At 53.7% G+C, this 17,133-nt stretch overlaps 4 protein-coding genes across 4 annotated transcripts; 2 read left to right on the forward strand and 2 right to left on the reverse strand.

Moving 5' to 3' along the window:
- Positions 1 to 2,074: 2,074 nt before the first annotated feature.
- On the reverse strand, positions 2,075 to 2,617 carry JN550_003615 (uncharacterized protein; the record flags this gene model as incomplete). Its single annotated transcript, XM_049315039.1, has 1 exon — positions 2,075 to 2,617. The coding sequence occupies one exon, from the start codon at positions 2,615 to 2,617 to the stop codon at positions 2,075 to 2,077; it is 543 nt and encodes a 180-aa protein (XP_049174185.1).
- A 2,475-nt stretch (positions 2,618 to 5,092) lies between these two features.
- Positions 5,093 to 7,781, reverse strand: JN550_003616 (uncharacterized protein; the record flags this gene model as incomplete). Its single annotated transcript, XM_049315040.1, has 3 exons — positions 5,093 to 6,184; positions 6,232 to 7,383; positions 7,440 to 7,781. 3 exons carry the CDS (start codon positions 7,779 to 7,781, stop codon positions 5,093 to 5,095), a joined length of 2,586 nt encoding a protein of 861 aa, XP_049174186.1.
- Positions 7,782 to 10,974: 3,193 nt separating this feature from the next.
- JN550_003617 (uncharacterized protein) lies at positions 10,975 to 12,830 on the forward strand (the record flags this gene model as incomplete). Its single annotated transcript, XM_049315041.1, has 2 exons — positions 10,975 to 11,815; positions 11,869 to 12,830. The coding sequence occupies 2 exons, from the start codon at positions 10,975 to 10,977 to the stop codon at positions 12,828 to 12,830; spliced, it is 1,803 nt and encodes a 600-aa protein (XP_049174187.1).
- Positions 12,831 to 14,804: 1,974 nt separating this feature from the next.
- On the forward strand, positions 14,805 to 16,693 carry JN550_003618 (uncharacterized protein; the record flags this gene model as incomplete). Its single annotated transcript, XM_049315042.1, has 5 exons — positions 14,805 to 14,905; positions 14,963 to 15,131; positions 15,189 to 15,520; positions 15,573 to 15,801; positions 15,860 to 16,693. The coding sequence occupies 5 exons, from the start codon at positions 14,805 to 14,807 to the stop codon at positions 16,691 to 16,693; spliced, it is 1,665 nt and encodes a 554-aa protein (XP_049174188.1).
- Positions 16,694 to 17,133: the final 440 nt, after the last annotated feature.

The following is a 17,133-nucleotide window of genomic DNA, read 5'->3' on the forward strand; positions in this document are numbered from 1 at the left end:
TACTATGTATGCATTTAACCCTCCTCTCCATTCACCCGCTTCCAGTGGTTAGCCGTGGCTGGGGGCGACCTCGTCGGTGATAGAAATGCATGTGACGTCAGAGACGGCAAAGCACGAGGTCGTCCAAACAGGGCAAGCAGGGCAAGAAGGGCAAGAATACTACCCTAGAACAGATACTCTCTCCCCTAAAACTACTATTCCGGGCCCTGTGGAGGCTGCAACGGCAACGAGCAACCTTCTCGAAATCAGGCGCTTGGGGCGAGTAGGTTAGTTAAGCAGTGGGAGTTAGCGTGCTGTGGAGAATGGCACATGGTTTTAGCTCTCGTGTTCAGTGTATCCACTGTGGACTTTCTACCGGATTGGTGTCATAGAGACCTGTATTTCAATAGATATGAAAGTGAAGTGCCCTGTGAGCTTGAGAATGTAGTTTAAGCGCCCCGTTTCGTTCCTCGAAGAGCTGGCGTGGAAGGTGCCACTCGCCTCTTCCAAAGTCGTCTCCTGGGTCCATTCGCTTTCCCTCAGCAAAAATCACATCGTTGACTTCAGGAGCATCTTTTGCACCCATTTGTTCATTTCTGACTTGGCAGTCCTGCTTCAAAAGTTAACAGAAAAGGGCCAGTTTTGCAACGCCGAAATTAATAGGGGATACGACGCCACAGGTGACGCAGATGACGGTCATTAACACAAAACTCTGAGACACGGTCGTGGGGTTGATGAACCACGAAGTATGACAGCGCTTGCACCAAGTGATGAGGTATCATCGGCGCAGGACCTCACGGCGACCCAAACGTTAGACTCAGTAATCATCATGACCGCCGGACAGGGGGTGCAACACGCAATCTTGAACTCCAAAAGAGAATAAATGGGTAATGATCCGTGAATCTGCTCACAATCATCCCCTTCGAAATGCTCCTGCGCCATCATATTTCACTTCAGCTTTCCATCCAACATGTTATTAGATTGGGAAGCAACCGATTTTCAATTTGATTAGACTACGATTGCTCGCATAGCAAGACACCTTACCTTGCCAGGTTCACTGCCTGCCTTCAACTGGAAAGTCTTTGATCGGCAAAGCCTATATTTCCCTGGCTGCGAGTACAATATACACGCAACAGGTACCAGCACGACTGGTCAAACAGCGGCGAGGCAGTTCCCAGTGCAACAGTCAACTTCTCGGATCTTACAGAGCGTTACAAGACACGGTGATAACTATCTGGCCAAGTGATGGGTTTCCGACAGAGAACTGATGAATACGAAACAGGGGAATGCGGTCACATGCTGCTGGAAAGTTCAGATACACTAGTGCAAGTGCGCCCGTTCAGCTGAACCATACTCTTTATCTCATCGTCGTGTAACCAACTAGGTTATGGCCCTGCCGAATCGTCTAAGATGGTTACGGTGATGCGCAGACTGAAAATCTCATTTTTTGCCCTCTTAATTGAGTAGCGTCTGCCTTATAAATAGCACTGATTCTTCCAGAGTTGCGCCAGATCGTCTACAACGGGTAAAGTGATAGGCCGTTGTGACAGATGGAAAGCGGGAAATATCATTTTGGTTGGACCTCAAAAAGTCGAAAGAAGCGCCCGTCTGATACTTTGGAAGGCCTTGTTGCAGCTTCGCCTGCGGTGGTAGCATGGCATATAAGACTGCGGGTTGCGCCTCCCAGGGTACAATATTCTAATGTAACCAGTCTGCTCTTGATGAGATCCCATGTGCGTCAAATGCATGGTGGCAAATCCTTTGGCGTGTGAATAATATCAGCGAGCCAAATGAATAGGCGGCAGCGCATAGTTGGACGAACTGGACGATTCTAGATGACAAGGCCAAATAGCAATGTTCGAAGCAGTAGCCAGAAGCATGAATAGAGAGGATTCCTTTTATTAAATTTATACTACATTAACGATATGATATCCTTATGTCATTCCATAATTTACACGAACGAAACCTACGTAAAAGCAATTACGAGTTTGTTCGTTGCCAACCACAATGTTCGGCAAAATGAGTTAAAGGACGCTCACTTCACTATCAACGGTAATTAATGTCTTCTCATTTGCTATTTTGGGCTTGTTTCCCTCTATGCAGTCTCAGGAAGCACTAGTTCACCCTTTGCAACAGCATCTGCAACCATCTGGTTATAGATCTCAAGCTTCTCCTCGTACAGCCCGCCTCTTTTACCGGGGGTCGCATCATCTCCGCCAAACTCAACCACGAAAGCGTGGTACACATCCGCCAAGGCCTTGCAAATGCTCACACTCCTGCCGTAGACATCGCATTGGTAATAGAGATCGTCTTTGAAGTTGGTATCGATGGCATCCTTGGCGCTGACCGTGAAGCGGCTCTGCAGACGGTAGTTGTTGTAGCCAAAGTCGTGGCGGTTGCAAGCCGGCACGTAGGGGAAACCCAGAGGGTTGTCAGGCGAGCTGGTACACCCGTCGCTTTCCCAGTCCAGAGATGAAGGGTTCTTGGCGTTGCGGCGCGTCGTGAACTCCGGCAGTGTGATGTCAAACAGAATCTGATCGGTGATCGTGTTGATATCCTGGCGTTTAGCTGGGTTGGTAGGAGCAGCCAGCCCAGTGGTTTGGAGAAGAAAGACAGCGACCAGAGCGAGGGACTTCATTTTGCCAAACAGCCTCGATGGCAAGACTGTGTTTGGTAACGATCGACAGAGAGTTTGGTCTGCTGTGGGCACTGCGTTCACACTGAGGGCATGCGGTACAACCACTGTATATATACAGAGCAGAGTCATGGCCAAATACACATCTCAGCTCCGACAACCACCATCACATGCCAGTCCACAATCGAACTAATAATCACCAGGAACCAACGTTCCCAGTTTACCTGCTCGGATTCGTTCAATCAACGATTGCCGTGACGTTGTAGTGCATCGCCCGTACCTGGGCGATAGCTCGATCGCACACCGAAGTACCCCAGATACCCAGTTTTTGTCAAGTATTGGCATAAGCGAAAGCCCAATTACGTGGCCGGCAGTGGTCCTCGGGCGGCGTTGGACTTTGCCCCATCTATGCAAAGCGACCTTCTAGTGCACGTGTTTCGGGGACTCGCTTCTTCATTGGCTGTGGAGCTCAAAAGGGTGACATGGGCCTACGATTAGCCCCAGTTCCCAAGGCGGACTCCCCCGCTGTTTTCCAGACTTCATGCCCAGCCAAGCCAGCTATGAGCCAATCTTCATTGACCAAGATTCCTTATTTGTTTCAGTACACGCCGAAACAGGAATGCCAGTAAGAGATGTGCGGGGCAACCAAAATCAAATGACATCGATAAACACATTGTCATCACCTTCACCATCGCTCATGAACGAAAAATCTTCCATCCCTCAGCCAATCCAAGCATCTTTCTCGAATAGTATAAATCGAATAGTATAAAGTTGCGTCTGTACCAAGACCGGACGTGTATAATACTTGATTCTGTTTGAGTTTACTATATTGAACTCAAACCTGTTGTAAGGAATACTAGAAGAGGATCTCCAGAAATAAAGCTGTAAAAAATGATAGTGCAACTCTTAATTAGTTATAGCTTCCAGCTCTTTTAGCTTCGAAATGTCCAGCTATTAGGAAAATCTCTGTAAAATTCCCTCGTTCCCCTCGCTCCGAGATTGATTCTGAGCAGTATTTCTCATGCCACTGATCTCAAACATCACAATGACTCTACAGACTGCCGCTGACGTCGAAAAGCAAGTCTTCGGGGCTGCTGTACTCGAACGTGCGACGGGGCGTCGCAACCGGGGAGTCGGCACCGAGAAGCAGGGGACAAGAAAGGGCCTGCCTAAGGCAAGCATGCCTGTTTCTAGTGTGCTGGAACCCACTAGACTCATCGTCGTGGGCAAGAGGCCGAGAAGAACCGCTGCTGAAGCCACTGCGTTTTTATATTTTATGTCAGGGCAGCTTTCTCAACCATGGTCGTATATACATAATGTTCGCCTTCCTGGACTCCGGCTTGTCTTTCAACACGCAGTCCACCACGGTATCAGCAATCCATGCCGAGACATCGACCTGATCCATACAGATGGGAAAAGTGTCATTCATGTAGTTCGCAGGTCCTTGGTCATATTTGTGCTTGAGAATATCCCGTAGGCATAGTCAGCAATGTTCACACCATCACTGGAAATAGATAGGTTTTTTTTTCAGCAGTTACAATATCTGGGAATGTAAATGTGAGAATCAGTAGCTTGTAACAAAACATTCTGTCGGCAATATAGTTGTGAAACTGAGTAAAATGTTATAAAGATGCAGACTAGCCCCTGGAGAAATGTAAGAAATTGACATTTCCCAGAACAAAGTGATATTTATCCAGAGAACAAAACTTGACATTGACATGACCGCAACTCACGTCTGAAGGCTCCGAAAACGCCTTGTGCTTGCAAGTCTGTTTTGGCGGCTGTAGGGTCATATCGTCTCGTTCCAAGGGTGGTGGCAGACAATCATGACAACAGCAGTGGTCACACTGCGCCGACAATCCGGGAAACATCATCTCGCGCACAGCCAAAGGCAACTGTAGGTGAGGCACTAGCTGTTTGTGAGGCTAGAGCTATCACGCGGTTTGTGCCTTGAAAGGAAAGTGAGAACGATTCTAGCATTCCTGTGACTTTGACGGGGTCCGACAGCATTTACCCAACTTATAAGTATTAGGCGCTCAGGACAAGGCTGTCAACAGCCTCAACGCCTCTCGACTATTATGAGACAACCTGATGATGAGACATAGAGGGGACACTGGCAACTCCGAAGGTATGTGAAGTAGCTTCGTCCGCATTCTAGCCAATATAAATTTAAAATACTCACGGAAAGAAAAGTCATTAGTCGAATGATTACCGCGCAAAATCTATACGGCCCCAAGAAAAAATAGGAACAGCACTAACACAAGAAAAAAGGGTATCCTCGCTTCATATCCCGCATGTACCCTGTACAGCACTTTCCCTGTGCTTATTTCCTTGCCCATCATTTCCATAGCAGACGGGGCCACCCAAGGACCATCCTAACATCGCGTCACAAATACCCAGTCATTTTGTTTCATTATACATCCATCCATCCATGCATACGTCCAATAATACAACCGAGCCCCGTCCGGACCCTTCTTCTTACATCATGTCGTCGTCCACTTCCACGCTCTCCCAGCGCTTGGTGTTGAGCTTCCGCACCTTCTTGGTGGGACTGCCGGTGCTGGTCGTTGCCGCAGCACCTGCTCTGCTCTTCCGAGAGCTGCCGCCGGCGCCGAGGCCGTCCTCGCCGGAGCCGCTGACTCTCAGCTCCTCCATGCGGCTGCCTAGGCCGGCCATCTCGCTCTTGACGGTGGCAACAAAGTCGCCCCGGTCCTGGAGCGGGGCGCGCTTGCTTGGGGTGCGGGACCCGAGCTCGCGCTTCAGGACGGCCAGCTCGCGGCGCAGTCTCTCGTTCTCCTCCTCAAGGTTCTCGATGAGTACATTTTCCTTGTCCTCTTCGCCTTCTTCATCTCCGTTCTCCTCGGTGACGGTCACCCGGCTGAGAACCTCAACCTTGCGGTCCCAGTGCTCCTCGCCGCGCTCCTGTTCCAGCGCGAGGGATGCTTTCCACCGTGCCATTTCCAGGGCAATGCGGCTCTCAAAGTCCGAGTGACACTCCTCCCGGATATCCTGTTCGAGGTCGACAAGACGGTCCTCAAGGGACATCAAGTGCGCCTCAGCCTCCATACGAGCCTCAGATTCCCGTGCAACTTCATTGTTGAGCTTCTCAATGATGTCGGCCATGCGGGCAATCTCGAGTGCCGCATTCTCCATCGTTGCACGCTCCGAATCGGACGTTGGGGAGAACGTTCGAGAGTGTGAGCCTGACGAAGGGTGAAAGAAGGGCTGGCTGCGGGTCGACATAGGTGATGAGGACAATGGCAGCAGCGGAGGACTGCTGCAGGGGCTGTACTGTGACTGCGGCAGGTTGGGATACGCCGGCTGGCTGTTGAGGATGGTGGAAGTTATCGATGGAATTCGAGGTACAGTAATCTCACGAGCCAAGGCGCTGTAGCGCAAGATCTGGGAGGTTGCGTTGAAGTCACCCATCGGGTCGGCGGTCACGATCATAACCGCTTTTTGCGGCGCACGTCGCTGAGTATGTTGCGACTGGGATAAGGAGGAAGACGGAAACGAGTTCGAAAAGAGGAGCTCAGTCAACTTGCATTGCCGGAAGGGCACCAAGTTGGGCTAGGGGATGTCAGTCGGGCTTTTTTCGACCCAAGTTTGCAACGTACCTTGCTGGTATTTCCCATATCGCTTTGCATCTGTAGGCACTGCCCAAGGTACATCAAGCTCTCGTTGATCTTGCCTGCCTCGGCTAGCGTTGCACCTTGGGTCTTTGCATCTCGTGCTCGCTCACTACCAGCGAGATCGACGACACTGAGGGTGCTGCTTCCCCAGTGGCCACTGGTGCGGCCCTTTCGTCGCTTCTTGATCTCCACGCAGAAGAAGCCATGGCTACGCGAGGACACACTATTGCTGCCGGTTCCGGCGACTCTCCTCTCGTTGAGGCCGGCCTCCAGGACCATCAAAGCCTCCTTCAGGTTGCCACAGATGATCTTGCGTAGGCCGGCGACCACTTTACGATCTGGGGATTGCTCAGTAGGCTTGAATAATAGAGGCCGGCGGCGGAACTCCTTCGTTGCGTTCGACTTGATGGGTGGCGTCAGGAGGTCGAAGATGCGGTCGTTGTAGACCTCGTACATGGATATGACAATGGCGTACTCGGCCGACGGGTCGCACGAGGCGCGAATCGAGCTGATATCGGGGACCTGAGGGAATGCAGTAGGCCGCTGCAGGCGGGTTCGTGTCGAGGCGGTCGCATTGTCGTTCTTCATGGGAGACGATTTAGTAACATTCTTGGACTTGGCAGCTGAGGTGGGAGCCATGTAGTGTTTCTTTGGGGAGGAGCCGGGGGCCAACTTTGGCCTGGCTGACACGTCTTGTGTCTGTTGGTGTTGGGAGAGCCACTTGCTCCTGTCCATCTGACTTGGGGGAGTGGACAACTGGGTGATCTTGGATATCTCGTCCTCCTGGCGGACAATGCGCACGCTTCCAGGAGTCTCTGGAAACATGCGGGGCACCTGTAAGAACGCATCGCTCATGGGGATACGAATGAAACTGGGTTTAGGGGGTTGCCGTACAGTCATGGGGGTTTGGGCTCTCGATCCGGGCCTCGTTGAGCCCCTGAAGTCGTTGTAGACGGTGTCGAGGAAAGCCGGGGCAGAGTAGATGGTGGCTTCGGAGGGATCGGAGGTCTGGATACTGCTTTCGAGGGAAGGTTGCTCAGCGCAGTCGACCAAGTTGGAACCAATGGATCGGAAGATGGTGTCGAGGGCGAGCTGGGTCAAGCCGCGCTGTGTTCTGGAGCCCAAAATGGTGTGCGTCTGCGTCTCCGGTTAGCTCTGCGAGTGCCTCTCATTCTCTCTCACCGTCGACCGACCTTGCCCGAGCCAGTCACGCCCAATGTAGCAAGCAGGCCGTCTGTCCCGTCGCCGCCGTGCGGCGCGAGCACGCCTTCGACCAGGGGCAGCACGCGCGTGCCCTGGAAGAGGTCGAGTTGTGTGGCATCCTCCTCGAAGACCTGTGTGAAGGCGAACTTCTCGATGGCGCGTCGCCGGTCGTTGGGAGGGTTGAGCGTGACGTGGGTGGGCGTCTCGGCCTCGTCAGGCTCCTCGACGAGCAGGAATCTCTCGGTGTTGGTCGAGTTTGTCGGCGCCGGGCGCAGTCGCAGGTAGACCTGGAAGAGGCTGGCGTGCGACTTTGGCGGCGGAGGGTCCATCATGGCGATGGAGGAGGACGAATGGCCTGGCGGATGGCTGTACTCTCGCTCAATGACTACTCGCTACGCTGCTGGGCGTTGCAAGTGCTCACATCCAACCGCAGTGTCGTGGGATGGAGCCGGGCTGCTCTTGTTGTGGGTTTCGTTACGCGACGCAAGCTGGAGGCAGCAGTGATGAACGAGCGGCATATGCTAAACGCGTGTCGTTGTATGTTTAGCTACTGGATATCTCCATATCTCCATAACGTGAACCTCCGGGTGGATGCAATGAGTGAATGTACTGTGGGTAGGCAGGCAGGTAATCAGTTGGTCTACGAGCCAGATCGGCACTAGCGCTGTTGACTTGGCCGGCGCCCGTTGTCACCGGCAACCCGCCGATTAGATAAGAAACGACCCGACGCGATAGCTGGCGATAATTTTTTTTTTCGGTGGGGCTGGCTGCCCCCTCCGCCCCTCTGCCCCTCTGCCCCTGTCACCCGCACGGGCCGCCCCCAACTCTCTTTCAACCGCTCTCTTCCGGCGGCACGTTTCAAGATCCGTTCGTGACACGGCGCAGCGCCGCGTTGGCACAACCATGGCAGGACTCTGGCAAGCAGCCTGCTCAGGCAGCCGTCGCGTCCGAGCTATCTTCGTTTGACGAGCACTAATAACCTTGAAAGGAGCCCGGCCACCCGGCCTGCAGGTATCTTCTTCATCCTAGCCTGTAGTTTCGGCCCCAAAACTCAGTTTTTTTCTTACGGGATCGAGGCGCGAACTCAATGATATGGAGCCGCTGTGATTGGCCCTGCCTTAGCTGCCTTTGATGAATTGTATGAGTCGAGAAGCCAAAGTGAACTGATGCAACCCAAGGCCAAGCAGCCCAAGCTGCCTGCCCTAGAGTTAGCCTCTGCCGATGCCTCGCTGGCGCAGATGGGAGCGGGGAACGCCTGCTAAGCTGCATCTCACCCTGAGCCATAGGCTACTTGAGTTGCTCGTTCTGCTGAGTCAATTGCTGGGCCGGAATAAGGGGGTGGGCCAACGTCTTACGCGAGGACGGCCTGCATCTGACATGCATTCAATACGCCCTCTAACCCTTCTACCAATCTCGGCTGCGATTGGGAGACGGTCTACAGCAGAAGGAAATTTCCATCAGCTAGCGTCTTTGCAGAAGTCTTGTAACACACGTCACTGCTCGGCATTCTCCAGACCGGGTGGGTAATTACAAGAAGCGAGGTGGAGGGCTGGAGGGGCAGAAAGATTTGCGGGTCAAGGGTCCTGCTCGCCCCAAACGAAACAGGAAGCCGGAACAACGAACACAGGCCAGAAGGAGGAACCAGCCACGAGATCTGGAGATCCATCATGGGGACCCGGTCTCGCCAGCCTGCCAGCCTGCCAGCCTGCCGATGCAGGTTTGGTCGAAGGATGTCGTTACCGTGTGTCTGCGGCTTGCTGTCGAGCAAGAGGTGTGATTGACGTGCTGGTCCGTCATTTTCGGCTATGCACCCCGTAGTAGTCCTTGCATAAGGGAATACGTATGCAGCATGCTGCATGAATGAAGAAAATGCGTTTGAGCAGCAGCGAGACCTGCCACCTCCGGACGAGATCAGCAAGCGCCCGCGAGCACATGGTGTCGTGTTAGCGATCCCAATTGCCAGTGTCCGTCATTCTTCAGCAGTTGTACAACCCAGACTGACTCCAGGATCGGTTTCCGTGTGTCACTGGTCGGCTGGCGCGGGCGGTTATGACTCCTCATTGCGGCAAAGTGGTTCGTTACGAAAGGCCGGACTCATATAACGTCTTTGGGGTCGTAGTGGAGCTTGTTGGAGTGTAATCGAGGCGCGAAGGGAGGTTGAAAGGGAAAAAAAAATTCTAAAAATTTTTGGCATTCCGTTCTCAGCGGAGCAGAACCGCCGTGAGCAACGATGGTCACCGTTGGTATAGGTATACCATAGTAGTACGCAGCAGCGTTTAGATGACGCCAGACCATCGAAAACAACCTTTGCAAGTGCTCAAGGCTTTCTTTTACGTGGGTTCTACATAGTAGCGTCTCTGACTGAGGGACACGGATCGGCGGCGTCCATCAGTCCAGTCACAGCCCTCAAGGGCTCACGCGAGAGCAGTCAGTGGCGGCCATGAATGTGAATCATCCTGAAGCACCGTGACTCCGCTCCCCTATGACCCTCGAACTCGAGCAGCCAACACTGAACAGGCCTCGAACGATTCCACCGTGAATGCAGTGATGCTTGCCCGCCAGGTTGCGGGCCATGTGTCGAAAACGAGGCTCGAAATGGCGGTGACGCATTCCCCAATGGGGAAAGGTTCGTCTCAGCTGCTGCGTAGGTTGGGCATGGCGAATCAGAACCACCGACCCCACCCCGAGGAGAGGGAAGAGAGAGAAAAAAAAAAAGTTTGGCAGCAGAGGCCGACGGAGCGCCAGGGAGCCAAGAGCCCACTCCAGCGGCAGAGGCAGAGGCAGAGGCGCCGCAGAGCAATATATCCCATTTCCCGGCTCGCGCCCCCGGCCTGCACTTTTCTCTCCCTTCCTCCTCACAGACCAGCATCACCACCAACCCCAGACAACGAAGTCGCACTACCCATCGCATCCAGAACACCCTTCCACATACCAGAACTTCGTCGAGAATCATGCCTTCGGCCGTCGCTGAGCTGTAAACACCCACTGCGGGACGTGTCTGCGCCTGGCATGTCCCGTAGTCCGTCAGTTCACCGAGATATTCTACACAATCGACCCCGACGAAGCTTCTTACAGACTTTCACTGTAGCAGTGTCCGTTCATGCGAACTGGGCCACGGAAGTCTGAACTACGATAGAACAACTGCGCATCCAGCCCATTCCAACGGGGCCTGCACCTTTTCTCACACTTCGCACGCCCTCTCTCCCTCTCTTTTCTCCCGCCATCGCCTCCACCACCCAACAAGTCAACCCAAACCTCAACCTCAATCCACCCCCATCGCCTGCCCCTCCTGCGGTGGCACACATCGAAAACTACAATTACTCAGTAGAGGCCAATTTTGCGATCTATTCAGCATCGGATTGCCTCATCTACTAGGACACGCAGCGATTGATTTCATCTGCATCACCAGGCTTCACCGCCGTTTGCCCCCGGGCTCGACTATTCGACTCGGGAGACCCCTGTCCCCACCCCCCTGCATATCCCGCATAGATATTGCAGCAAGCTGCCCACAAAAAATACAACACGATGTCACGAAACGTACGGCAAAAGCCCCCCGTCACGCCGGTCAAGAAGGCGCCGAAGCGTCGGGGCTCCGACTCTTCGTCGTCACTGGACCTGTCCGATAGCGACGGCTACTCGGCCGTTGGAGACATTAGCGACTCTGACGAGGACGAGGACGATGTAATAGCGGCTGAGGAAGAGCACCTCAGAGTCAATGGTTGGCATGCAAGCAACCAGAGCTCTCCTCGGCCGGTAAACGAAGCGGATGAAGAAGGAGACGACGAGGACGATCCGAATGAAGAGGACGACGAAGAGGACGACGACGACGAGGATGAGGACGAGGAAGCCGTTGAGGACACCGCAAGCTGGGAAGGCTTCATGTCCGAGGGCAATGACAACAACGCCTCCGATACGTCTGCCACCCAGGACGTCTCCGTCGAGCGCCGCGTGCGTTTCGCTGGAGTATCCGACTCGGAGGGCGACACCACCGAGACCGACGAGGGTATCGACGACGAATATAACAAATTCTTCCCCGATATCTTCCTCGATCAGGATGCCCTGGACCCCAGCTTTCGCCGGGAGATTGAGCATGATGACGGCTCTTCCGACTCGGGCTCATTCTGGGACCTGCAGGGCAACCACTACGATGTTGATTTCCAGAACATGGACATCATACCCCAGGCTGAGTTGTTCTCAGACAACCAGTGGCCGATTCACGACATGGATGCGATGGCCGCGCTCATGGAGTCTGACAGTACGCCTGTTGCCACTCCTATGACTGCGCAGGAGCTGTCTACTGCTGTGTCAACTCCTGCTGCCTCCCCTGAAAAGGGCCTAGATGAGCTTTCTACAGATGGATATCAGAGTGAGTCGAGCCTCTTGGAATGTGATGCTCCAAAAACTGACACCCATACTTAGGCGATGGTGAAGATGGTGGCGATACCACAGATGAGGATGAAGAACCTGCAAGGCAACCCATTCGACGGAGGCACTCACGTGAGGCGCCAGCGCAATCTTCAGCGTCTGACTCGGACATCGCGCACTTGGTCCGGCCTCGACGTGGCAAACCCCGCGTTGGCAAGTTCAATCTCGATAGCGACGGGAAGAAGCCTGTCGCCGTGGTGAACCCCCGAACCGGCAAGTTGATGATCTTCACCCCACAGCGTCTGAGGCGCCTGGACCTCTCCCCCGAGACGTTCAACCTACCTCTGTTCCAGCCCATCGACTCGTCTCCGATCTTCAGCAATTCGGGAAACCTCATGATGGGCGCTATGATGTCTTCCAACACGCTCGGTGACTTCCTGAACCCCAACCAGCCTGTCGGCCCCGTCGAGGCCTTCTTCTCGAACAACTCGCTGGAGGATATCTTCGAGGACGAAGCAGAAGACGATGAGGAAGATGAGGGGGAGCATGGCCTCGCCATTGGAGACTTCCTTGAACTAGATGGTTCGGATGATGACCAGGACAACGGGCCTAGTGACAACGACGATTACTTTACAACGCCCAGCCGGCCAGACACGGCCGGTGGCGATGTGTCTCACCTTCTCAGCCATTTCGAGCATAACTCGGACATCGTCGGTGCATTCCGCCGCGACCAAGCAAACTCTCAGCTGCTGAGAAGCGGCAAGGCAACTCGTGAGTCGCTTGCCTTCTCGGGTCCTCTTCATCAGGGCACTCTGCGCGGTATCAAGGATGGCCGGATCTCCAGCACCAACATTCCGATTTCGCCACTTCGAAAACAGAAGAAGCGCATGCCCAACCTGGCCAGCAGCCCCCTCGCCAGTGTGACACAGAAGAGAAAATCATCGTCGGAACAACAGCCTTTCGGCCACAAGCGACAGCGGAGCATTCCCGATGTCGCCCTTCTTGATATCAACTGATGATGGTTGAATTCTTGCTTTGGAATCACCCCGACTCACCAGTCTTTTCCATAAACGTATATGGACGGCATGGCCTGAAAACGGCCATCCCTGGCCAATCAATATTTTACATTTTTCATAGTTGCTTCTCTGTTTCCAATTCGTTCAAAGTGATATTTTACCAGCAGCTCTAGATCCGGAGGACTAGACAAAATTCCTGGCTTCGCCGTCTGGAAAGGAGATAAACAGAATGGCGGTAGGCTCAAAAGTGTTTCCGCTAGACCCAAGGGGCTTTGTAGTGGCATTTCTGGCGTTTCCCAGGTCGTCATTCGTGGTGTCCGGCGCCAAGCATCGGTGCACGGAGTCAGATATTCACGATACCACTTGAGGGTTGAGGAGACGGCCTGGCTCTGCATACGCATACAGAGGTTCTCAAACAGACATGCCAAGAACTGTATGTTTGTCGGCGTCGGATGCGAAGTGTAGGCTTTTGGGTTGTGAGTGTAAAGCAGAAAGCTCAGTTGTTTTTTCCCAGAAAGGTTGCAATACTTCAATAAGCGTTCAGGACTCTGTCATTTTCCCTTTAGGTGATACGAGAACATTACTGGTCTCGTGGACGAATAGATTACGATTTGAAGCGAAATACCCCAAACCGAATATCGCCATGCCCGACATGTTGTCCCGGCCCGCCATGCCAACAGGGTCTAGACCGAGACATGCAATCTGGCGTGGGGTGGCTGTCCAGTCATCGTTTGCCGCGCGGCTTAGCGCGGCTTCGGCCTCTCGCCAGAGCTGTGGCTTGCATCCGTCGTCTGGGCAGCTGAGTCTCGGGCAGTCTCTCAGAGTCGCTCGCGTGTCTAAGCCCAGGTAGCGGAAAAAATCAGGGTCGGAGATGGGTGCGCCCCCGAGGCTGATCTACAGTCAATAGTGTGCCACTCGGCCGGTAAACTCAGTAATAAGCTTCTTCTCACGGATCTCGTTTTCTTGCGCTTGCTCTCGATCTGGACGGCTGTCGCGGGCAGGTGGGTGATTGGGGGAGAGGAGGGCACCGTTGCGTCTCACAGGATCCGAGGACCGAATGCGGCTGACTCTTGCAGGGGGGGTCTAGAACAAAAGCAAGGTTTCAGTTATATGCATTGCATGCACTCAGGATACCATGTCTGACTGTATCTGGTTTTCTTCAGCAACGTGTCTCACTGTATAGCTCAGCGAGACGGGGAGAAGTTTTGTTTATTGTAGCAGATTGCAAGATAGGTTGTCTGATATCGCCAACCGCCCTAAAAGGTGCCTTTTGGCTTACAAGATTATACGCAATTTTCTTCATCAGCCACCGTCATCTGCTTCCACCCCAGCGAGGACCCTGAGAAAAAGCCCACGGCCCACGGCCGAGTCCCAGCACCCAGCCTAGCAGCCACACCGATCGCATAAGCATCTCTGTTCAGCTCAGCCCCACTCGCGCCGCTCCACAATATTGCTTGTTTGGCTATGCTCACGAGTCGACGACAGTGACCCATCGAACCCGTGCCCACGGGGTCGAGGATCTAGGCCACTGGTTGCCGAGAGTTTTAGGGGGGCTGCTTATGGTCCCGGCCTCGAACGGCTCCCTTTGACAAGGGGCCTAGGGACGGTCAGGCAGATAATAACGGGTCCTATAGGCAGCTATCGACGCAAGTGTTGTCAAGCTGAGGCGGTTGCCGTAGCCCAAGCGATGTTTTCGCCCCGGCCGAAATCTTAATGAGCCCTGTCAAAAGTCCTGAACTACATGACAGCCGCCCGAGCGGACGGCATATACGAGATTCCGCTGTGGTGGTGCCCATGTCCGTGCTGATATTTCTATTTTCGCTTATTTTGGATGGATTCGGTCCTTGGGCTGAAGGTCTAGAGTCTAGGATGCCTCCCTCGAGAGCTACTATAAAGAGGCTGGTGTGAGACACGAGTGTGAGTCTCCCGTTGTTGATCACTCGTGGTTTCCTCATGACTCGTCAGCCTGTCACAATGTACTGGTCACTTCACATCCTCCTTGTTCCTTTCCTCCTCCTCATCGGCGCCTGCCAGGCTGCCGATGTTGGCTTTGCCTTGGATGGAGCCATAGAAGGGTAAGCTGGACACACACACAACAACATAAGGACACACAGACTAACACGTCGGCCCAGTGCTACTGCAACTGATACTTCCTTCAACACTGGCGGCACAATCAGTGTCAACGGTTGGACCGCAACTGTCCCCAAGAACCTACAAGTTGGTTTCCCTGTAGCATGGGTACCATGGAAGGATTTCGTCGCCTCCTACCAAGCAGGACAATTCGCAGGCTACCAAGTCTCGGTAAGTTCTAAACATACTAGACTAACACGAAGAGCACCTAGCTCACCTCATCAACAGGTTGTTGGCAACGTCGTCTCCGGAAAGCCCATCGCTGGACAGGTGTACATCTCCCAGCTGTTCACCCAAGCGAGCTCTGGCTTCATTGAGAAGATTAACCTCGATGGCTCCATGAAGATCACCAACGGGCCGATCATCCGCATCAACGATCCCAACGCCGTCTTCTCCGCTGGCTACACCAAGTCTCCTTTCATGACCGCCGACGACGAGAACCCCAGCATCTGCTCCTTCTCGGGTTTCCCCATGTGTGTGCCACGCAGCGCGACCGACCCTCTGTGTCCCGAGTCCAACCGCCCGACTATTGCCGCAACTGGAAACAAGCAAGGAACTCTGTAAGTTTTAGTCCCAGAGTTACAGCTTGTGGACATGACTAACAAGAACAAGAACTGTTCCCGATCCTCTGCTCATGGCGCCTTTTGCTGTCGGAGATTTCATCGAGTATTCTGGTTACAGAGACGGAAGTGAGATCATCGTCTACGAAATTACAGCAACGAATATTCAGATCGTGACTGGCGCGACTGCTGCCAATGGAAAGCCTGTGTTCATTCGAATGGAGGACGTAAACATTGGTGTCTTCACCGCGGACGTTAATGCCGAAGTTGCCCAGAGCAAAGTAAGTTGACTTTGACCTCAAAAGACCAGAGATCCCCCAGCTAACGATCCCCCTTTAGTTCATCGGCTACGTCTCCGACCCTGCCGGCTCCCCCCTCACTGTCTCTGCGATCGAAGTCGACCCTTGCACTGGCAAGGAGACCCTGCGAGCCATCACTTCCGCCAATGTCGACACTGCTGCCGGCGAGACTCGCAACAAGTTCGACGTACGCCTCAAGACCGGCACAGCCAACGATCGCTACACCCGCGAGTACATGATCGAAACCTCGGGCACCGGTACCGGCACGCTCACCAAGAACAACATCACCGCCGGCCGCTACGTCCAGCCCGTTACCGAATGGATCCAGCCCGAGCTCACCAACCCTGGCTTGGCCCCGATCCCCAACTCGTTCGAGGCCTTCAACCACCTGACCAAGGGTCTGGGCCCCGACGCCGCCGGCAACATCTGGGGTCCGCTTGACCCGTTCCCCCAGACCGGTGTAACTGTCTTCGACATTTCATCGTGCCCGCCCGTTACTACGACCACGCCCACCACCAGTGCCACCGTCACGCCCACTGCAACCGCGACGTCAACACCGACCACGATCCCCGTTGACACCGTCAAGGTAACGGCGGCAAACTGGGCCAGCACGGGCGGCGGCACGCTGACGGTGACATGCACGAGCTCCAACACCAACGCTACCCAGGTCGGCATGCTGCTGGACTACACACTGCAGAAGGAGGGCACCACGACCTTCAACCAAGTCATGACGGCCGGCAACAACGGCGTCTGGACCTTTAGCAACGTCAAGATCAAGCAGGCCACCACGGTCGTCTGCCACAGCAAGCTCGGGGGCAAGTCTTCCCCTCAGGCCGTGACCGCCAGAAGACGGAGAAGATCAATGGCTGCCTGAACGCAATTTTAACGATTTTATGAATGAGGATTGTTTTTCCGAAAAGCATCGGGATGGGTCGGCAAATTTGTGCTTTTTTTGTAAATAGAAGTTATACCCAAGGGATCGGTGCCATAACCACGCTCCTTAGTAACGTCGCTAGAACAACATAGTAATTAGTAATTGTACATAATGGCTTGGGAGCTCAGCGACGGGCAACCAAGTCATTCATCACGCCTCTCCGGCAATGAAAAACAATTCTTCGGACTTCAAATATTGCAGTGATTAGTCTTCTACATCTCTAAACCTATAACAGTGTCTTGTTCCGCCTGCGCGAAATATAGGATTTTCAATAATTTTAGTTCAGCTTCACCATGAGATGACAAGATGATAGGCGTGTACAACCCCGTCTCCCTAATTTGGCCTCTAATTAAAGGCCTCTTTTCACTTAAGACTAATTA

The sequence above is a fragment of the Neoarthrinium moseri genome (assembly GCF_022829205.1).
Source record: "Neoarthrinium moseri strain CBS 164.80 chromosome Unknown scaffold9_Wmoseri_CBS_16480, whole genome shotgun sequence".
In the NCBI taxonomy this organism is placed as follows: Eukaryota; Fungi; Ascomycota; class Sordariomycetes; order Amphisphaeriales; family Apiosporaceae; genus Neoarthrinium; species Neoarthrinium moseri.